This window comes from Phacochoerus africanus, chromosome 15, assembly GCF_016906955.1.
Source record: "Phacochoerus africanus isolate WHEZ1 chromosome 15, ROS_Pafr_v1, whole genome shotgun sequence".
Classification (NCBI taxonomy): Eukaryota; Metazoa; Chordata; class Mammalia; order Artiodactyla; family Suidae; genus Phacochoerus; species Phacochoerus africanus.
Window position 1 is genome coordinate 132,835,341 of NC_062558.1, and position 20,513 is coordinate 132,855,853.

Genomic DNA, 20,513 nt, shown 5'->3' on the forward strand with positions numbered 1-20,513 from the left:
AAGATCTGACTGCGGCAGCTCAGGTAGCTACAGAGGTGTGGTCTCCACCCCAGGCCTGGCACAGTGGGTTAAAGGACCTGATGTTGCAGCAGCTGTGGATAAAGTCGCAGCTGTGGCTCAAATTCAGTGCCTGGCCTGGGAACTTCTATGTGCCACAGGTGTAGCCAAAAACAAACAAACAAACAAACGGAACACCTAAGCAATTCAAAAGTATATGTCAATTTCTTATAAACGTGAAAGATATGGCAAACAAAAATAACTCAGGATCTTATCACGTTAACGCTTAGTACACAGTACTGGATTTATAATAACAGTACAGTTAAAATGAACACTGAGGTCACTTTATATAAGTAAACAGTGATCCTCAAATGACGTTAAATAGCTGCTTTGATGTTTTGGCTTTGTAATAAATACTTAATAAATATCTGTAGTACTCTGTATGTGCTGAGTGCTTATCTTTCTCCATTTGAAAGTCTTTCTCCAGAGTCATAGTGTCTTAGAGGCATCCCAGAGGGTGGGGAGTTGGGATTTTGCAGCAAGTCCACCAACAAAGCAATCTTATTATCTATGTGCTCCTGGAGTTTATAAATTCGCTGATCGATGTAGTCCGTGAGCTTCTTTTCCATCACTTCCATATTTTTAGAAAGCATCTTTTCCAAGGAGGAACAAATGGATTGTTCGTCCATTCTAAAAGGAAATTAAAAAAATAACAAGATCACAATTTCTCCTAATATTATAACAAAAACAACCAAACCATAGTATATAAAACAGCCAACTTAAATTGCTGGAATTTGTCTTCACAAGCATCTTCTGTTTCCTGACAAGGGATCTCCAGGTTCTTTGTTCTTAGGGCCACACCTGTGGCATATGCAAGTTCCCGGGCTAGGGGTCAAGTCAGAGCTGCAGCTGCTGGCCTATGCCACAGTCACAGCAATGCCAGATCCCAGCCGTGTCCACAGCTTGTGGCAACGCTGGACCAGGCATCTGAGAAGGATGAAAGATAATCCGTCTCAGCTGGACTCAGAAGCAGTTCTTAAATTTCTGTTTAGCTTTTTGGTTTGCTTTTGGCTTTGGGTTTTTCTGTTTTGTTTTTTCCCGACACCACGTAACAAGGCGTTAACAAGGATGTAGAATATCAACAGTCGGAGACCACTGTTTTCCTTGCTTATCCTCCTCAGATACTTTCAACCACTCGTAAAACTCCTCACATTTCACAACCAGTACAACTTCCACCTTTCCCATGTGAAAATCATCTAAGCCAAAAAGATTCCAACAGGAAAGCAAACTGATTGAGCCAAAACTACACTGAAGAGATGTGCAATTCCAATCCAGTGCAACACCTGGACACATGGCCTGTATATAGCAGATGGGGAACCTACTAAACATTAGCCACCCCCCTGTCAAAGCGGGACTAGGGAAAATTGGAGTTATGCGGTCGGGGGAAAGGGCCAATACACTCTCAATAATTCAGAGCTGAAAAATGTCTGGATGACTCCAAAGTTAGCCCGAGTCACACATGCTCTACAGGAAGATCTGTTCCAAGGACGCACTTCATACAACTGGACAAAAAATGCCCATCTCACGGTCACTGCAGCTCCTGCCCATTCACGCAGAGAACCCCCCACGCCCCCCTCTTCTAATGCTCGGACCCCTTCCGTAAAACGCCTGCGCGGTGCTCGCCACCCCCGGTGCCGTGCCCTTCTTTCAGAGCAGCCGCTCTACTCGGCAGACTCTCTCCTTCCTCAACCGTGTTAAGGCGAAGATATACAAGCCCCCCCAGTTCCCTCGGGACACACCGTCAGGCAGTAGCCGTGGAAACAATCTGCCTCCCCCCCCCCCCACCTCCCGCCATCCCCGGTCGAAACCACACTGGTCTCAAACACTCACGGAAGCCCAGCAGGGCCTTCGCCGGGCCTGGTGATGCTCTCCTGCCACTTGCTGTGAGGTCCCAGGCGGAGATGGCTCACTTGATGACACAAGTTCTGGAGGAAAGGTGGCAGCTCCGAGTTAGCTACGGGGGCGCTGTCACCCGCTTTCTTCGGTGAGAAAGAAGAGACTGCAGCCTTAAGCGCATTCTCAAGAAGAGACTGGTTCTGTGGCCCCAGGGGACACTCCTGGAGGCTGGTAACAGGGCCCCCGGCCGCTGGCTGCGTCCTTTGGTCCGGGTGAGCCTGCACGTCTTCGGTCCGGTTTCCAGACGTCAGGCCGGTTCGGAAGGGAAAAGGTGTGGAGGTCGACTTGGCCGAGGCTCCCGAAGCGGAGGATGCTCGTGCTCCAACCCCGGGCGTGGAGCCAGCGCTTCCCCAAGGCGACTGGGGCGGCTCGCCGATGGGAATGCACATCTGAGCAAGGCAAGAGGGCAACGCGGGTCACTCGGGTGAGAACGACAGCCCACCGCGGAGGGACCTGGAGTCAGGCCACCTGTCTCCTTTCCCTCGATCCTTAACGTCCTTGCACGAGGTCGGCTAGAGGTTCGACCCCAATACCGAGCCGGGGGGACAAAGCCCAAAGTCAGCTTGGCCGAGGTAAGACAACGAGTCAGTGGGAGAACCAGGACACGAACCCAGGTCACCTAAGTCCCGAGCCAGGACTCGGAATCACTTCACGGTAGTTCTGCTGAGGAAAACAGTCAAGCAAATCCTGGCATACTCAGGAAAATTTTAATGTTTCTACTAAAAGGCCTCCTTAAGGCTTAGTAATAAAATGGCAGTACTCTCGATTTAACCGTAATCCTTGATGACTGCCATAGAAGTAACAGCCATCCACCCACTGTCACGTATCATAAGCCAACCTAAGGACACACCGGGTGTTTACACTGGAAAAGGGACCAGACAGTTACACTCATACATGCATTTGTGGCTTTAATAACCTGTCGGGTAAGGACTAGGTTTGGGGGCCTCCACTGGCCCGGCTGTGCTCTACTTACTGTTCCGGAGAAGACTCTGGCTCACCTTTCAGAGGAGGTTACCCTGCCTCCTACACAGGCCATGTTCTGGCTATGCTCTTCAATGTTTTCATAAAAGAAAAGCAAAACTATCTGTAGCCTAGCTAACCGGTAAGTTATGTGGCTCCATCCTAAATTCTAAATACAGAATTCTACTGGAGATTTTTTTTTTTTCTTTTTTCTGGCCATTCCTGCCGCATATGGAAGTTCCTGGACTAGAGGTCAAACGGGAGCTGCAGATGAAACCTATGCCACAGCCACGGCAATGCCAGATTTGAGCCACATCTGCAACCTATGCCACAGCTCACAGCAACGCCAGATCCTTAACCCACTGAGCAAGGCCAGGGATTGAACCTGCATTCTCAGACTGTGTCAGGTTCTTAACCTGCTGAGCCACAATAGGAACTCCCGACTAGAGATTCTTATCCAAGGATACTCTACTTACTGTTGCTCAGCATCTACTGAGAGACTGAGAAAAGTACTACACAAGATTGGCTGAAGACGCTCAGTCCATATATTTTCTGAATGTTATAAAAAATGACTGCTGGATTAAGCCAGCACAAAACTCAGAATCCATCAAATATTTACCATAAGGCTACTCCGTGTTAGAAACTATTTCGGCCACTGGACATAATACAGTGAACAAAACAAATATAATTTTGCATATATGCTCTCATAGTTCCATAAAATTAAGTATTTACGTCTGAACATCTTGCGGGATTCCTTTAACTTTTTTTCTTCTTCTTCTTCTTCTTTTTTTTTTTTATCTTTTTTGCCTTTTCTTGAGCCGCTCCCATGGCATATGGAGGTTCCCAGGCTAGGGGTCCAATCGGAGCCGTAGCTGCCGTCCTACACCAGAGCCACAGCAACGCCAGATCCGAGCCACGTCTGCAACCTACACCACAGCTCACGGCAACACCAGATCGTTAACCCACTGAGCAAGGCCAGGGATCGAACCCGCAACCACATGGTTCCTAGTCGGATTCGTTAACCACTGCGCCATGACGGGAACTCCAACTTTTTTAATCATCAAAAAAATCAAACAAGGAGTTCCCATCATGGCTCAGCGGAAACGAATCTGACCAACATCTATGAGGACCCAGGTTCGATCCCTGGCCTTGCTCAGTGGGTTAAGGATCCGGCATTGCCATGAGCTGTGGTGTGGGTCACAGAAGGACGCGGCTCAGATCCTGTGTTGCTGTGGCCCTAAAAAAAAAAAACCAAAAAAACAAAAAAACAAACAAACAAAAACCCCCATCAAGTATCGCCTTGAAAAAGCAAGAACAAAAGTTCTTTTTATTCTGAAGATGAGAAAAGGTCAACAATGAGAATCCTAAATAACTGAATATAGTTTCTTGAGAAAATGGGGCACGGCTTTCACTCAGGTAACAACTGTATGCGTGGCTCTTTGAGAGAGAATTCCTATTCAACTATTCTAAATCGCTGAAGCAAAACCAAATCAAAGTCAGCACACTGGAACTTCAAATACAAGGAAATAAGAAATCACTTGAATCAAACTTTCCAGAACTCAAGGACCCACAAGCACAGGTGAAGCAGGGCGAGGCTGGGAAGCTGCTCCCAGCTCCTTCCTTTCCCCTTCAGGACAGGCCCTGCCCAAGTTAACACGCGAAGGTTCCACCCAGGGTGTGGTTCCACCCCCTCCCCAGAGGGGGCAGCTCTCACCGCGAAGCATCCCTACTTCACACTCAATGGACAGTTACAGAGCTTACGGGACCCTGTGCAAGGGGACAGTCCTGGTTCCCGGTTTGTCAACAACCAGCAATCCTAGAGGACCAGGTATATGCTGTCAGGATGGGTCCATAAATGCGGCCTCCCCACCAGAGAGAAGACTTTTTTTAGAATGTTTAAAAAAAGATTTCCCAGGAGCACCTTCTTTCTGCCTCGAGGTGTTCCCCAAATGTCCCTGTATACAAGGATTCAGCGTGTGTGTGCCTCTGCGCGTGCACGCGCCCACTCGCCAGGATGACAGGTTGCAGGGGAAGGTCACGATACGTGTGCTACTGGTTGGATTCACGTGCTGGGCAGACACTAGAACATGCAAGCTTGGGGACAGGATAAGAGTTAGGAAAGCCCTCATCACTTCCCTAATGCACTCTGAGTTGGCTGAAATTCCCGGCAAAGAAGAAGTATTATTTGGGAATTAAACAAAAACAACCTTAGGTACGTGGGGGGAAAAAACCCCCAAACCATCATCCATGTGAATCCCCCCTGCCAAAGTCAAGCTTTTAAAACATAAAAATCGGCCCACAAAGTGTTTTACTTCATTACGGCTCTCTAATGTTTTCAAAATCTTGCACACTCAAAAAATTTCTTCCGAATTAAAAAAAAAAAAAAAATCTCTTCTGCTTTAAAATTCTTCATCTCTGTCTCCACTGGATTCCTCCCCCTCCTGCCCGCCCCACACTGCTGCCTCCAAGATTTGTTCTCCAACTAAACTAGGCATAAGACTCACCTGGTGACCTGGTGTTGCCTGTTTAAAGCAGCCGAGTCCTGGGCCTGACCCTCAGGGCTTCAGGTCATTGGTGAAGGCCACTGTTGTGCACTTCATACACATTCCAAGGGATTCTGACACAGGCAGGTTCCTCATCTCTAGGATGCTGGAAAGAAGCCCCCTTTACCCTGGCTACGTCCATGTTCCTACAACCCATCTCTTACCTAATCCCTCAAAATCTGGTTGCCCTGTCATCCCCCTGAAGACCTCCAAGGAGTACTTGGTGGATAAACCAAAGGGCACATGTACATATCGCTCTGGAGAGGTCAACACTTCTATTCGTTTTCCAGCTACGTTCTCCTCCTCCTAGCACTGAAGATTTAATCCATACTATCTCCCAGCCCTCAAACGCCCCCTCCAAATTTACTTGCCGAATTCCACCTTTCCTCTCTGAAGGATTAGATAAACTGCTACTTCCAGAGTTCCCATTGTGGCTCAGTTGTAAGGAACCCAACTAATACTCACGAGGTTGCGGGCTCAATCCCTGGCCACGCTCAGGGGCTTAAGGACCCAGTGTTGCCGTGAGCTCTGGGGTAGGTCACAGATGTGGCTCGGATCTGGCGTTGCTGTGGCTGTGGCGTTGCTGCAGCTCCCATTTGACCCCTAGCCTGAGAACTTCCATATGAAAAAGACCAAAAAAAAAAAAAAAAACAAAACAAAAATAGAGCTACTTCCAATAACAAATCTTTCCTAGGCTTCCTCATCAGTCTCCATTAGATGCCTTCGCACACCTGCTACGAGTGTGAGTACAGATCCTCAAGGATAGGCCGCTGGCTAAAGGACCTCTGAACCTTCTCAGCAACCAAACAGCACCTTATTCTCTGAAAAGGGTTAAATGCTTGCGAAATGAATAGCTGAGTGAGGTCATGGAAAACTGTGACGTCTGTAACGGAAACATCTTGTTGCAAGAGGGTAGGTCTACAGAATGTTATTTTTAGAAAAGTCAGTAAAGACAGTATTAAATTCAGTGTTAGAAGTTTCAAAAAAAAAAATTTAAGTCAGCACACGTCCTTAGAAAAAGCCATTATTTAAAAAAATTTAAATAGGGAGTTCCCATCCTGGCTCAGGGGTAACGAACCCGACTAGTACCCACGAGGACACAGGTTTGCTCCCCGGCCTTCCTCAGTGGGTTAAGGGTCTGGCGCTGCTGTGGCGGAGGCCAGCAGCCACAGCTCCAATTTGATCCCTAGCCTGGGAACCTCCATAGGCCAGGGTGCACACCAAAAAAGACCACACACACACACACACACACAGTAAAGAGTGTCTGGAAAGAAATCCATTTCTGCTCACCTGCTGCTGCTGAAACCGAACCATACTCATCAGCTGCTGAGCTCCAGGGGACAGCTTGGAGCCCATGGACTCCATGATGGTTTGGACCCGCTCCAGGTCTATCCTTGACCCCAGACGAGGACAGCTTGCCGGAGACTCCGGGGACACGGGCCTCACGTGGACCACGACTCTACTGATGAACACACACTGCTTTTCACCAAACGAGAGCAGCTATCATAACACAAAAGTTCAGCAAAATTAACACTACTAAAAATACCCCATCATTTCTTAAGGTCACTTCTTGTCAGTACTGAAGGAACAGCGAAGCATTCAAGAATCCAAAATTAACTTCAAGTACATTTTTCGGTCTCCTCTAGAATATTCGGTCAGAAGTAGGCTCAAACAACCACCTGAACTTTAAAACTGATATCGCAACTAAAAGATACGGTGTAAATACTCTTTTACTTGAAAAGTTTCAGGAGTTAAGGATAAACCAGGCCAATCCAGGACCTTAACATAAACTTGCTACAATGTTATTTCATACAAAAGAAGACTGCCCAGGACCAGAGGCAAAGTGTTTGCTGACACACCAAGCATAAGTCAGTATTTTAGAATTCAGGATAAATTCTAAGGGGATGCTAAGGGAATGTAAAGCTGGCCTAAGAGCGAGCACTGGTCTCCAGGCAGAAAAGACGGGTTCACGGTGATTTTCTAACTTGACAAAAGAGCAAATAAAGGTCAAACTTTGAGCGCAGTTCTCCAGGTTTTCCAAAGCTTTATGCTGCCTCATCCAGACCATGCTTTTAGTTATTTAGTTATTTATTTTCATGATTTTAACTTTTTCCATTCTAGTTGTAGTCCATGCTTTTAAACCAAAGCCATTTCCTGGGTGGTGAAGGAAAACAAAGTCGCCAAGTGGAAGGAAAACAGGACTGAGAATCAGACAGACCTGGGTTCAGGATGGCTCCGCCTGGGCGACCCTGGGCAAATGCCAAACTCCAGTCGGGAGTACAATGATTTCACGTGATTGTTACAAGGACTATACACCTGTTAACATTGGCAGTATGTATCACTGAGCAAGGGCTCAAAGACATGCATAAGTAATGACTACTATTCATTTACTTATTCACTTATTTATTGTCTTTTTAGGGCCACACCTGTGGCATATGGAAGTTCCCAGGCCAGGGCTTGAATTGGAGGTGCAGCTGCCAGCCACAGCCACAGCCACAGCCACAGCCACAGCCACAGCCACAGCCACACAGGATCTGAGCTGCATCTTCCACCGACACCACAGCTCAGGGCAACACTGGATCCTTAACCCACCGAGCAAGGCCAGGGATCAAACCTGCATCCTCACGGATGCTAGCTGGGTTCATTACCGCTGAGCCACAACAGGAACTCCAGTAACTATTACTTTTCCCTTTCGTGTACTATTAGCTCAGAAGAAGCCTTCCTTCAAACCTGAGGCTCTACCTACATAAACACCCTCTGCGCTGCCTGGTACCCCCACAGCACAGTTGCAGACACCCGTCACCTTCAGAGACGCGACAAACCCATATATCACACAGGGACAGATGAATTCAGATCCGCCACTCAGAAACACAGTGTGGCACTAAGGAGGTGACTGTCACCAACGAGGAAGTGAACACCTCATGAAATGCACACGCACACATTCCAACCGCCACATTATCCCTACTGGTACCACCCCCCCAGCCGGTCTCAGCAATGATCGAGGTACCCCTTGTGCAAACTGAATCCCCCTCTTATCTCTCTGGCCTGCTGTAACATCAGCAACGGGAGGGCTTGTTCCAGTGTGTTCCATAAACGCCCAGTACAGGGTCTGGCATCCACAGGCACTCAAACACAGGCTGGAGGAAGAATCGCCTCGTTTAAACGACTTTGGAAGCTCTTTCGACATCCTGCCTAAAACCACATCTACGGATAATCAGTTCTGCGCTCCTCGCTAAGTCACAATCAGAGCAGAACATGAGCGAGAAAGACAATCGAGCCGGGCATTTATTTTCTTCAGCTCCTAATGAACTAGCTGGAGAGACGTGCCCAAGGTGACGCTGCCAGTCGGCAAGAGAGCTCACCTCACAGCCAGGGCTCAGGATTTCCAGCCCAGAACCCCTGCCCTCGATCTGCTGACATCATTTAATACTTCGCACCTCGTGGAGCCCTTTGCTGAAATAAGTGTATTACATCTTTCTCAATATTATGGGACCAAAACTGCTCGTGGATTTTTAGCACCTAAGTTTTATATAAAAAGTGTTAAGTCGATGTAATACTGTAAACCAATTGTATCGCAATGTATAATTTTTTTTTTTTTTTAAGGGCTTCCCTTGCAGCATATGGAAGTTCCCAGGCCAGGGGTCAAATCAGATCTACAGCCGCCAGCCTATACCACAGCCACAGAAACACAAGATCTGAGCCAAGTCTGCAACTGGCACCACAGTTTATGGCCATGCTGGATCCCGGACCCACTGAGCAAGGCCGGGCCGCATCCTCATAGATACTAGTCACATTTGTTTCCAGTGCACCACAATGGGAACTCCATAAAAAATGTTTTTCATGCAATTTTCAGGGCTAAAAAGTATACTACCACTCTAGTATCAATAGCACATATCATGACATTGCTATAGGTAATATCTGTTCACATTTTCAAAGGAAAATGTTGATAATTTTTTAGAAAAAGATTTATTTTTACATGGTTTACTATTTCTAATTTTTAATTTTTTTGCTTTTTTAGGGCCACACCCTGGCGGCACATGGAGGTTCCCAGGCAAGGGGTCTAATCGGAGCTACAGCTGCTGGCCTATGCCACAGCCACAGCCACATCAGATCCAAGCCTCGTGCGTGACCTACACCACAGCTCACGGCAACGCTGGATCCTTAATCCACTGAGCAAGGCCAGGGATCGAACCTGCAACCTCATGCTTCCTAGTTGGATTCGTTTCCTCTGCGCCACAATGGGAACTCCGTATGTTAACTATTTCTGAACTAAAACCAGGGACCGAGATGGATTAACTACACTACCAAACAACAAAAAACAAAGCTACAGGGCAGAAAAACAACTACGGCTTTCAAAGTCGTTAAAATTTAGGAATGACTTACCTTTATTTTACAAGCACGTGTGGAAGACTCCAATTTTAGGTATGTTTTGTACAAAATAATCTTTTCCTGTTCACTAAAAATAAAAAAAAATTGTTTTAAAATTTCATATATTATCTCCCTTTTTTCTTTTTCCTTTTAGGGCCACACCTGCGGCATATGGAAGTTGCCAGGCTAGGCATCGATGCGGAGCTGCAGCTGCCAGATGACTCCGCAGCTGCAGCAAAGCGGGACGTGAGCTGCACCTATGACCTTTGCCGCACATTGCAGCAATGCTGAATCCTTAAGCCACTGAGTGAGGCCAGGGATCGGAGCTGAATCCTTACGGATACCAGTCAGGTTCTTAACCTGCTGAGACACAACGGGAACACACTCTCTTTCCCTCTGTGGGTGTATATATATATATATATATATACATGAAAAAAAATCTCACTTAATAGTTACCTTCAGGAAGTCCCCATTTTGGGTCAGCTGTAATGAGCCCTACTAGAATCCACGAGGACAGGGTTCGATCCCTGGCCTTGCTCAGTGGGTGAAGGATCCGGCATTGCTGTGGCTGTGACGCAGGTCCCAGTCGAGGCTCAGGTCACACATTGCTGTGGCTCTGTGCTGTAGGCCAGCAGGGGTAGTGCCGATTCGACCCCTAGCCAGGGAACTTCCATATGCTGCAGGTGCGGCCCTAAAAAGCAAAAGAAAGGAAAAAAAAAAAAAAGTTACTTTCAAAAAGAAAGGTTTCCAGGATTATATTTAAATCCTGAGACTCAGTCTTCCTGGTGAGGCATAACCAATTGGGGCTTCCCACTCAATTGCACTGGATATGAAGAAACTACCCACCCCTTACTAACTACATGAGAAAATTAAATTAGGTATCCCATGTATATCATGTAGCACAGAGCACATCTTAAAGCTCAGTAACAACCATTATACCCAACATGTACAGTAACAACACAATTCCTATTCTGCATCGGATTAAGGGACGATTACAACAAACTCTTCATAAGAAATCAGAAAAAAACATGTACAATGGGTTACATGTGTCTGTGCTGGGCCGCCTTGGGCTCACGCACTATTTGTAATGGGCTTCCCACAGGAACATGGTCTTGGTTTCAGACGAACAGAGAAATTCATTTGGGGAAAACAGAACCTTGTGAGTTAAGGAAAAGAGGCAAGAAAGACTTAGCAGAACTTCATTCGGGTAAAACGCTGCCACTAACCAACCAGGACCTTCCACCAATTTCTTTCTTTCCCTTAGCTCTCAACTTCCACGTTGACAAAAACGACTCGGCTGATTTAGATCGTCTTTAAGATCCCTCCCATGCCTGCCGGTATGTTTTTCTCTTCCCTTCCCTAGTGTCTGGCGCCAATGTCACAAAATCAGTAAACATCACAAAAGCTCCAGAAAGTCAAAACACCACTTCCGAAGAACACGGGGACGTGCACACGTCACACACCTGTTATCCAGAACATTACAAACACTCTTGCCCCTGCTGGTTCCACAGTACTCCTCTCCTAAGTACACTTCCATATTTCGTGCTGAACTTAAGACGCCAACAGAAACCATTTCTTCACCTCCACGAGGGTCACATCTCACGTGAAGGAAGCAGGGGTTTTCACCCTGGCGGTGCAAGCTCCTTTTCAAAATCACCAGATCCTGGCTGAAAACAAAATGAGGACAGCAGAGTTTTACCGTCAAGTTCCCTGAACAATGAATGCTCTCAACCCACGGAGTGGGCCACAGGACTTACTGTCTCCAGTTCCCTTCACAGGTGCATTTGGAGTCAAACACCTTGCAGCCCACGGGACAAGCGCTCAGTGCAGAATGCGTAAGGAAATGATGCCTTAGCCGCCAGGGCGCTCCACTCGCCCTGTCTCTTGATCGCTACCTTCTAAGCGACTCTCTGTAACCGCCTGCCCAGCGGCTGAAATGTATTTACGGGGCATCCACCGTGAGTGAATCAACAATTTGGAAGAGGGAGGGGGAGGTACAGAATGGAACAATGGCCAGAAGGGTGCCACTTTCAAAATGAAGCTGACGAAGATGTTCCTCAGTTGGTTTTTGGCTTTTTTGGTTTGTGTTCTTGCTATCGCGGTCGCCAGGAGGTGTTTGTGCGTTTCGGGAGAGAGAGGCGGTTCCGATTCTGACAAGGGGCCTCGGGAGAGGACCTGGCCGCCACCAGGGGATGTGTGTCAAACGCCCACTGTCCTGGTCGCCCGCCCCGTCCTCCCGCCGCCCCGGCCCTGCCCCCTCGCCCTCGCGCCGCCCAGACCCGTCACCAGCTCGGCTCCCAGATCCCGGCCCAGACCCTCTGCCCTCCCGGCTCCCCAGCCAGGAGCGTGGCTGTCACGCAGCACAGCCCCAGTCCCCGCCCGCGCGGCGCACCCCGTGGCAGGCGGCGCCAGCAGCTGCTCCCAGTCGGCGTCCCGGGCGCCGAGGCCCGCCCGGGCGAGACGGAGGCTCTGGGCCAGGGCTCCGCAGGCGGCATCCCAGGAAGACGCCAACGTCGGGCGGCGGGTGAGCGGCGCGTCCACGGCCCCGGTCTCCATTCGGCCGCCTCCAGCCCCGAGCAGCCCCGGAACCTCTCTTCCAGTGCCCGAGTTTCCGCTTGACAGAGGGAAGGTGAAGGAGCCACTTCCGACCGGTCTGGCTCCAGACCTGCGAGCCGCGGCTTCTCGCCGGGTCGGGAGACCAGCTCCTGGAGACACGCATGCGCGTACCGGCCGGGTTCGGCCGCCGGGTTCAAAAGCTGCGCGAGGACGGGCTCAAGGCGGGAGCATGCGCATTGACGGCACCTGCGCCGGTACTGTGCGCAGGCGCGATGTGGCGCGCGGGAGCGGGGCGGTTTTTCGCCGTTGACCCCTGAGAAATAGGTGGTGCGGGTGTCTGTTTCTGGGGTTGGTCCAACGAGGGGAGACCGTCGTGGGGTAGTTGTGGAGTCGTCGCCCGAGGGACCTGCTCCACACCTCGTTGTCTCAGGAGTGGACAGGGTGCCTCCCGAGGCAGGTGGTGGAGTGAGGGGCGTGGGGACGGGCGGCCGGGAGGTGGAGTCGCCTTTTCTGGTCACCCGCTCCGCGCTGGGGTTCTTTGCCGGGTGTCACGCGGGTGCCAGCCCGGGGACTTCAGCAGGAGGAGGTGTGCAAGGTGTCCCGGAGCGGCCGTGGGGCGGTGGCGGGCAGTGTGTGGGGAAGCTTTGGGGCGCAGCGAGCTCTCCTGCTCAGCTGGCCCGGGCCGTGCTCTTGCCTGGTCTCAGGACGGCGCGGCCCGGGAGATGGAAGGTGGAGGAAGACCGAGCTGGAAGGGGGTCGCCCCGCCCGTCTGCACCACAAGCTTGGGGAAGAGCGGTCTCGGGTCTGCGGTGAAGGAGAATCCGACTGGACTTGAGGGACCTTTAAGCTTTGGGGGGGAAAGTGGGTCAGATGGAACTTTCTAGATGCTCTGTCGGATAAGAAGGCAGATGGTTCCTCCCCATCACCACTCATCCTTTTCCTGCAGAGGCCTATGCTGATGAATTTTCCATCTTTGGAAAGAAAAAAAGGGAATTAGAAAAGTGGAATGTCAGTGTTCCAAAGGCCTTGATTGTAAAGGTCCTAATTTGCAAAGATTTTTTGACGGTGCAGACTCATTTTGGTTGTCTACATCAGTAGTTCTCTGCTTCCCAGGGTCATAATTTAACTTTCATTCCTGTTAACATCTTTGGTGGCATCTGCGACCCACCGGCTGTTGTAAGGCCAGGGATGGAACCCACATCCTCTGGGAGACTACATAGCCTTCTTAACTGCTGAACCACATGGGAACTCCCCAAACCTCGGTTTTCTTCAAGGAAACCTGTTTTGTGTTTCTTCATCTCTGCTTCTGTTTGCAAAGCCCTGGCTTTCATCTGAACAATTCCAGGCGTTTCTTTAATTAGCCTCCCTTCTCAGTCACTTCCATTACATCTTCTGCACTACCCACTGTTCCTTCTGGTGCTTCTTGCTCTTAACTGAGTTTAGCCTTTTGTACTCTTATTCTTACTCTATTCTCTGCCCTCCCAGCTCCCCAGCTTTGCATAAGCTTTAATTAATTACCTGGAATGCTTGTTCTTTTGGAACAGGGAGAATCCTGTTCATCATTCAGAGAACCAAGCAGACCTCCACTGTGCTATAGAATGAAACTCATTCCTCTGTACGACATTTAGACTTTTTAGGTATGTCAAACAAAAACCAGAACTGAACAGCGGAAACATTTTATTTTTTTTTCTTTTTATGGATGAAGCTGTGGCATAGGGAATTTCCCAGGGTAGGGGTGAAATCAGATCTATAGCTGGCAGCCTACACTACAGCTACAGCAACACCAGATCTGAGCCATGTCTGCAACCTATACCGAAGGTCGTGGCTGTGCTGGATCCTTTAACCCACTGAGCAAGGCCAGTGGGATGGAACCCACATCCTCATGGATACTAGTCAGGTTCTTAACCTACTAAGCCACAACAGGAACTCCAGTGAAAACATTTTAATCCAAACTATACAATAGGAGGAATGACCTCAGTATAGAATCTGGCTCAATTCTGAGTATAGCATGGACAAGTGGGAATTTAAAGTGAAGGAGCAGGGTTGAGGGTCAGTGGATAGAAAACTACTGAGAAACACTGGATCAAGAGGATTGTGATTAAACCTACCAAACAGGATTCTTGCTGATGACAGTCCAGGGTTATCAGACACCACCTAGGGATGATGGAGGATGAATGACTTTATTAGCCATCAAGGGTGATTAGATTTGGAGGATGGGGGATTTTGCTAAACTGACTTAGTAGTGTTCTTCCTAAAACTAGATTTTATAAGGAATTGCACAGGTGAGCCTAAGAGAAGGTTCAGGAGTCTGAATAAAGTTTGGCCAAGCAAGAATCTTTGACGGGTATTATGATTCTCCTACAGTTTCAGATTTATCGGTTTACTTTTTTGTGTTCCCTACGATCTGTAGGCTTGCTAAAATCAGTCATTATTTTATGCCTTTTAAAGGTGTTGAGTTCGGATTTGTTGTATGGAATTGATAGATTGATGTGAGTTGGCTGGCAGCTCTATCACAATATAACAGATGCAGAAAAAGGCAAACTGATAAATTCAAAATTATGCTTTTTTCTTTAAAACCAGAGGTGGTTGTTAAGAGCTGACTTCAAAGATAATATGATAAACTACTCTTGCAACAAATTTTTTTTGCCGTTTTTCCCCTTGAAATAAATCATAAATGTTGGAAACCCCCCACCAATATTACTAGGATGAACTGTGCAGTTGTTGGTTTTTTTTTCACTTTATTTGCTTTTTAGGGTTGAACCTGTGTCATATAGAAGTTCCCAGGTTAGGGGTCAAATTGGAGCTGCAGCTGCCGGCCTACACCACAGCCATAGCAACTTCATCTGCGACCTACACCATGGCAACACCAGATCCCTAATCCACTGAGCGAGACCAAGTCTGTTTTCAGAATATGAAAATCTGAAATATGAACCGATGCATATTTGAAAGGTCTATTTTAGAAAGAAGTGACTTGCGGTATTCTCTTGGGCCCATTAGTAATATGACAGTTTAGATGTTGACCATCTTAATTTTAAGTAGAGTGAGTGCTTGCTGTATTTGCTCTGCCTTTTACCAGGACTGTACTTTCCAGCCTGTGGTTAGAGGAAGTTTCCTCCCAGCTGGTACTGTTTGAGTTGTACCTCCTCCCCTCCCTTTCCTTTCTTTCTGGTCTTTGCAGGCCCGATGGTTGCCTGGAATTCCTTCTTCTCACCCTGCCTCAGTGCTGGTCCTACAACAAGGAAGAAGTGGAAAAGAGTTACCGCCCTACCCTTTTCCCCCAACTTCCTTGATAGCTGCTCCCACTCCCACCTCTGTTCCGGTTAGCAACACTGTTGGACTGTATCCAGTTTTCAGTACAGCCCGGCTTCACCTTTCTGGAGAAATGTAGAAGTGATGGGAAAACTCTTGATCTGTAGCTGAATTTGTGTCCACATCTATGATTTCCACCTATGTGACATCTTATCCTAAAGCTATTTTGGAGTCAAGGTTAATTGGTAAGTGTGGGATGTTCAAAACTTGCCTGTGTGCCCTGGCTCCTGACCAAGTCATGTCCTCCAAGCTGCTGGAATATCCTACGTGGTGAGATTGGCTTTATAGCTAAGGGCCTTGGCCCCCACCTGCTGAGTTATACTAAGTGTGATGTGTGGTGAGAGCCACACTTAGGGCTCTCAAGAGGCCAAAGACTAAGTGACTGATGTCAGCACAGGGGTGCCCCATGCCTGCATGATTGATCCCCAGTAAAAACCTTGGACACCAAGACTCCGATGAGCTTCCTTGGTTGGCAATACTCTCATTGCTGGGAGATTAATTGCTGTGCTTCCAAGCCCACCGGGAGAGGACAGCTGGAGGCTTGCATCTGACCTCTTGGATTCTGCCCCATGTGCCTTTGCTTTGCTAATTTTAATCTGCATCCTTTCCTATTTAGAATCTGTTGTAAGACATGAGCAGCAGCAAGACATGAAGAACTGGACATTCTTGCATTAGTAACAGCAGTTATTTTTAAGTTGGGAGAATAGTAAGGTTTTATTAGGAGATAGTATTTGCAGCTTTAAAAAAGAAACTCGCCACTATTGTTACATGCCTTTCTTGTTTCCCAATCTCTGCCCACTGTCGCTATCCTAGAGTCATAGTTAGGAGAATAAATAAAATTTTTATTTAAAAATATAAACATAAGTGTTGGGGGTAAGGTAGGTACTAACCACATAACCATGCCTTACTGCCCACTGTGCATCTTTACAAGTCATTAATTACTTTACACCATTGAACTAGTGAAAACTGCAAGGAGCTTCTCTTTGTATGGGTTTTATCCAACAAGTTTTTAAAAATTAACCTTATTCTGCTTGGATCTATAGTAATGTACACTAATGTGAATGAATCCAGTAAAAGGGTGGATTGAAAAGGTAACCAACATGAATAACATGCTATCTGTACACAAATCTACTCCAGCTTCAGAATACTTGTCATAAAAGAACTTTCACAGTGGACCTATTTCATGGGATTGTTTTATCCTGCATTTTTGGGGACTTAGATTGTTATCTAGAGTTTTAAGGTCTAGGTGAACCAACTCTTCTCTGGTAAGTTAATAATGGAACAAAGTGGCATCAAGGCTAAGTCAAGTATTGGATTTTTTTTTTTTTTATGTTTTTATGATACTGGTACATTCTGAAGAAGTAACTGAGCAAAAATTTTACATAATATATTCACAACTCATTTTGAATATTGCTTTTTAAAATAAAAATTACCTATTTTTATGTGGAATAGAATTTTGAGGGATGTTTAAAGTCCCTCCAGGGATATGTTGTACTAGTAGATTGCAGGTTAAGGGGAAGCTGGCCTTTGACCAGTTTTACCTATGATAGTTGTGTTTTTATGTACAACATGTGAACGGCTAATGTAAATTTTTTAAATTTGTAGTTATATCTGTCTCTGCACTGTGGACATTTTATTTTTCTCACTTTTTCCCCTCAAATAAATTATGAGCTCTTTTTTCTTAACAGAAAATATCTTTTATTTACGTCCGAATCCGAATGATTTAACACAGTATTTGGTACACAAGTATCAAGCAAACACATAGTGCTACAGTGATCAAGACAGTGTGGTATTGGCAAGAGAATAGACAAATAGATAATTGGACAGAATACAGAGCCCAGAAGCAGACTCATACAAATACAGTCAACTGATCTTTGACAAAGAAGAAAAGGCAATGTAATGGGGGAAGAAATTTTTTTTCGACAAAATGGAGGTAAACTGGATAACCACGTGTTTAAAAAAAAAAGATGTAAACACAGGATTTATATCTTGCACAAAAATTAATTCAGATCTATTCATAGACCTTACTGCTAAATGCAAAACTATAAAACTTATAAAAGATAACCCAGAAAAAAAAACTAGATGACTTTGGGCTTGTGATATTTTTTTATTTTTTTCTCTTTAGGGCCACTCCTGTGGCATATGGAAGTTCCCAGGCTAAGGGTGGAATCGCAGCTGCAGCTACCAGCCTACACCACAGCCACAGCAACACCAAGTACAGGCCATGTCTGACCTACACTGCAGTTCACGGCGCTGGGGATCCTTAACCGACTGAGAGGCCAGATATTGAAGCCTCATTCTCATGGATATTAGTTGGGTTCACTGCTGCTGAGCCACAATGGAACTCCTGGTGATGATATATTAGATACAACTTCAAAGACAAGATCCATGAAAGGAGGAATTAGTAAGCTGGAATTAATTAAAATGAAAAAATTCACTCTGCCAAAGAAACTGTCAGGAGAGCAAGAAGGTAAGCCACAGACTGGGAGAAAATATTTGCAAAAGACATATCTCATAGAGGACTATTATCCAAAATATACAAAACAACCCTTACAATTCAACAGTAGGAAAATGAACAACCCAGTTTAAACACGGGCAAAAGATCTGAAGAGAAACCCCACCAAAGAAGACAGTCATCCCTGGGCATCCGCTGGGACTGATTCCAAGACCCCCCATGCATACCAAAATCTGCAGATTTACAAGTCCCTTACATAAAATGTGTAGTACTGACACACAACTTATAAAAACCTGTACACTTTAGTGAACTTGAAGTATTTAATTCAATGAAATACTATGTAAACAGTTGTAAATACAATGTGAATGGAGTATAAATAATTGCCAGTGTGGGGAAAATTCAAATTTTGCTTTTGAAACTTTCTGGAATTTTTTTCCTAATGTTTCTGATTTGCAGTTGGCTGGATCTGCAGGTATGGAACTCACAGATATGCAGGGCCAACAGTATGTAGATGGCAAGTAAACCCACGAAAAGATGCTCAAGCTCATGTATTGTTAGGGTATTGAAAATGGAAATAATAAGAGATACTTCTGTTGCCAAACCAAACCTGAGTCCTCTTACCTGTACACAGTAAAGCCAAGTCTATGACACTGGGTTGTGACGGAAAATGCAGCATTCACTGCAGGGCGCCAAGCAAGGGGGCCCTGCAAGTGCTGCTCAAAAGGCCCAAACTCCCTGATGGCCTTCAGAAAAAGGTTTTACTTTTCACAGCCACAGCAATGCAGGATACGAGCCGTGTCTGCAACCTACACCACAGTTCATGGCAACACCGGATCCTTAACCAACTGAGTGAGGGGATTGAACCCGTGTCCTCATGGATTCTGGTCAGATTCATTAACCACTGAGCCACAAGAGGAACTCCCAGGAAAAGGTTTTAAAAGACAGGGTGAGGGAGGGGGTTGTGGGGTATATACCAGCACGTGGACATTCTTCTGGTTGGCTGGTGGTGAGGTCATTGGGAGTCAGAATCATCAACCTTCCGGTTCCAACCCTTCTGGGGGCTCTGGGATTGTGGGCAGCATACAGTTAACTTCTTCCACCTGGTTGTGGTTCGAGTATCTGCAAAACAGCTCAAAGGATATGGCTCAGAGTATTATATTATAGTCCTTGAGAAGGAACTAAAGATCCTTGATTTGTTAAATGACAAAACCATTACTTTGCCTTGCTTAACTCTTTTCCTTTCTGCATTTTCTCACTTTTCTAATTAAATTTATTCTTTGGAACTCAGGGAAGGCCTAGGACACTAAAGTTTTTCTACAAACAGCAGGCAAAGGACATGGGGGAGGAGGGCCTGTTCCGGGAAGGCCCCATAGGGTCCTCAGTTACACTACTATCCACCTATTAGAATAGTTAAAATCTTAAAAACACTGATAACACCAAGCGCTGACAAGGATAGGAAGCAACAGGGACTCTCATTCTTTGATGGTACAGCCACTTTGGAAGACAGTCTTGCAGTTTCTTACAAAACTCAACATACTCTTACCATATGATCTAGTAATCACGCTCCTTGGTATTTACCCAAATACATGGAAAACTTACATCCATGCAAAAATCTGAACAGATGTGTAAAGTAGCTTTATTCATAACTGCCAACACTTAGAAGCAATCAAGATGTCCTTCGTAGGTGAAGGGATAAACTTAGTTCATCCAGACAATGGAATGTCGTTCAGTGTTAAAAGCATACAAGCTGGACTTAAGTGGAAGAAGCAAATCTGAAAAGACTATGACTCCAACCACAAGGCTGGAAAAGGCAAAACTATGGGGGCAGCACAAAGATAAGCACTTGCCAAGGGTAGGAGAGATGAAGAGGATTAAGGCAGTGACACTGTAATGGTGGACACATGACATCATACCTTTGCCAAAACTCATGGAAGGTACACACCAAGAGTAAGCCCAATGTGAACTATGGACTGAGTAGCAACGATGTGTAGATTCATTGATAAGCAAAGGTGCCACCCTGGATAATGACAGTGGAAGTGACTGTATGGGGGGGGGGGCAAGATATATGCGAACTCTGTACTTAATTTTGCTGTGACCCTAAAATCCTTTAAAAATAGCCTAAAAAATAAATTAACAAAAATAACCACGTTTAAATGAGAAGAAAAAAGGTTGCCGAGGAAAGGAGGAAATGAGTGTGAATATGAACGAGTGATGAAAAAGAAAAATTAAGGAGAGGGCTCTTGCACTGGGTTTATGACAATAAAATGCCATGGGAGTTCCTGAGCAATGGAATTGGCAGCATCTCAGCAGTGCCAGGGCTCAGATTCTGTCCATGGCCCCACACAATGGGTTAAAGGATCTGGCATTGT

At 46.4% G+C, this 20,513-nt stretch overlaps 1 protein-coding gene across 2 annotated transcripts; it reads right to left on the minus strand.

The window, feature by feature from the left end:
• Positions 1-203: 203 nt before the first annotated feature.
• LOC125115957 (ATPase PAAT-like) lies at positions 204-12,581 on the minus strand. Of its 2 annotated transcripts, none has more exons than XM_047760752.1 (6): positions 12,217-12,581; positions 11,288-11,491; positions 9,840-9,912; positions 6,747-6,956; positions 1,888-2,342; positions 204-687 (listed from the first exon to the last, which is right to left on the minus strand). In XM_047760752.1, the coding sequence occupies exons 1-6, from the start codon at positions 12,378-12,380 to the stop codon at positions 453-455; spliced, it is 1,341 nt and encodes a 446-aa protein (XP_047616708.1). In that variant the 5' UTR covers positions 12,381-12,581; the 3' UTR covers positions 204-452. The 2 variants fall into 2 exon arrangements, with proteins under 2 accessions (XP_047616708.1, XP_047616709.1); XM_047760753.1 differs by lacking the exon at positions 12,217-12,581 and adding an exon at positions 11,582-12,045.
• Positions 12,582-20,513: the final 7,932 nt, after the last annotated feature.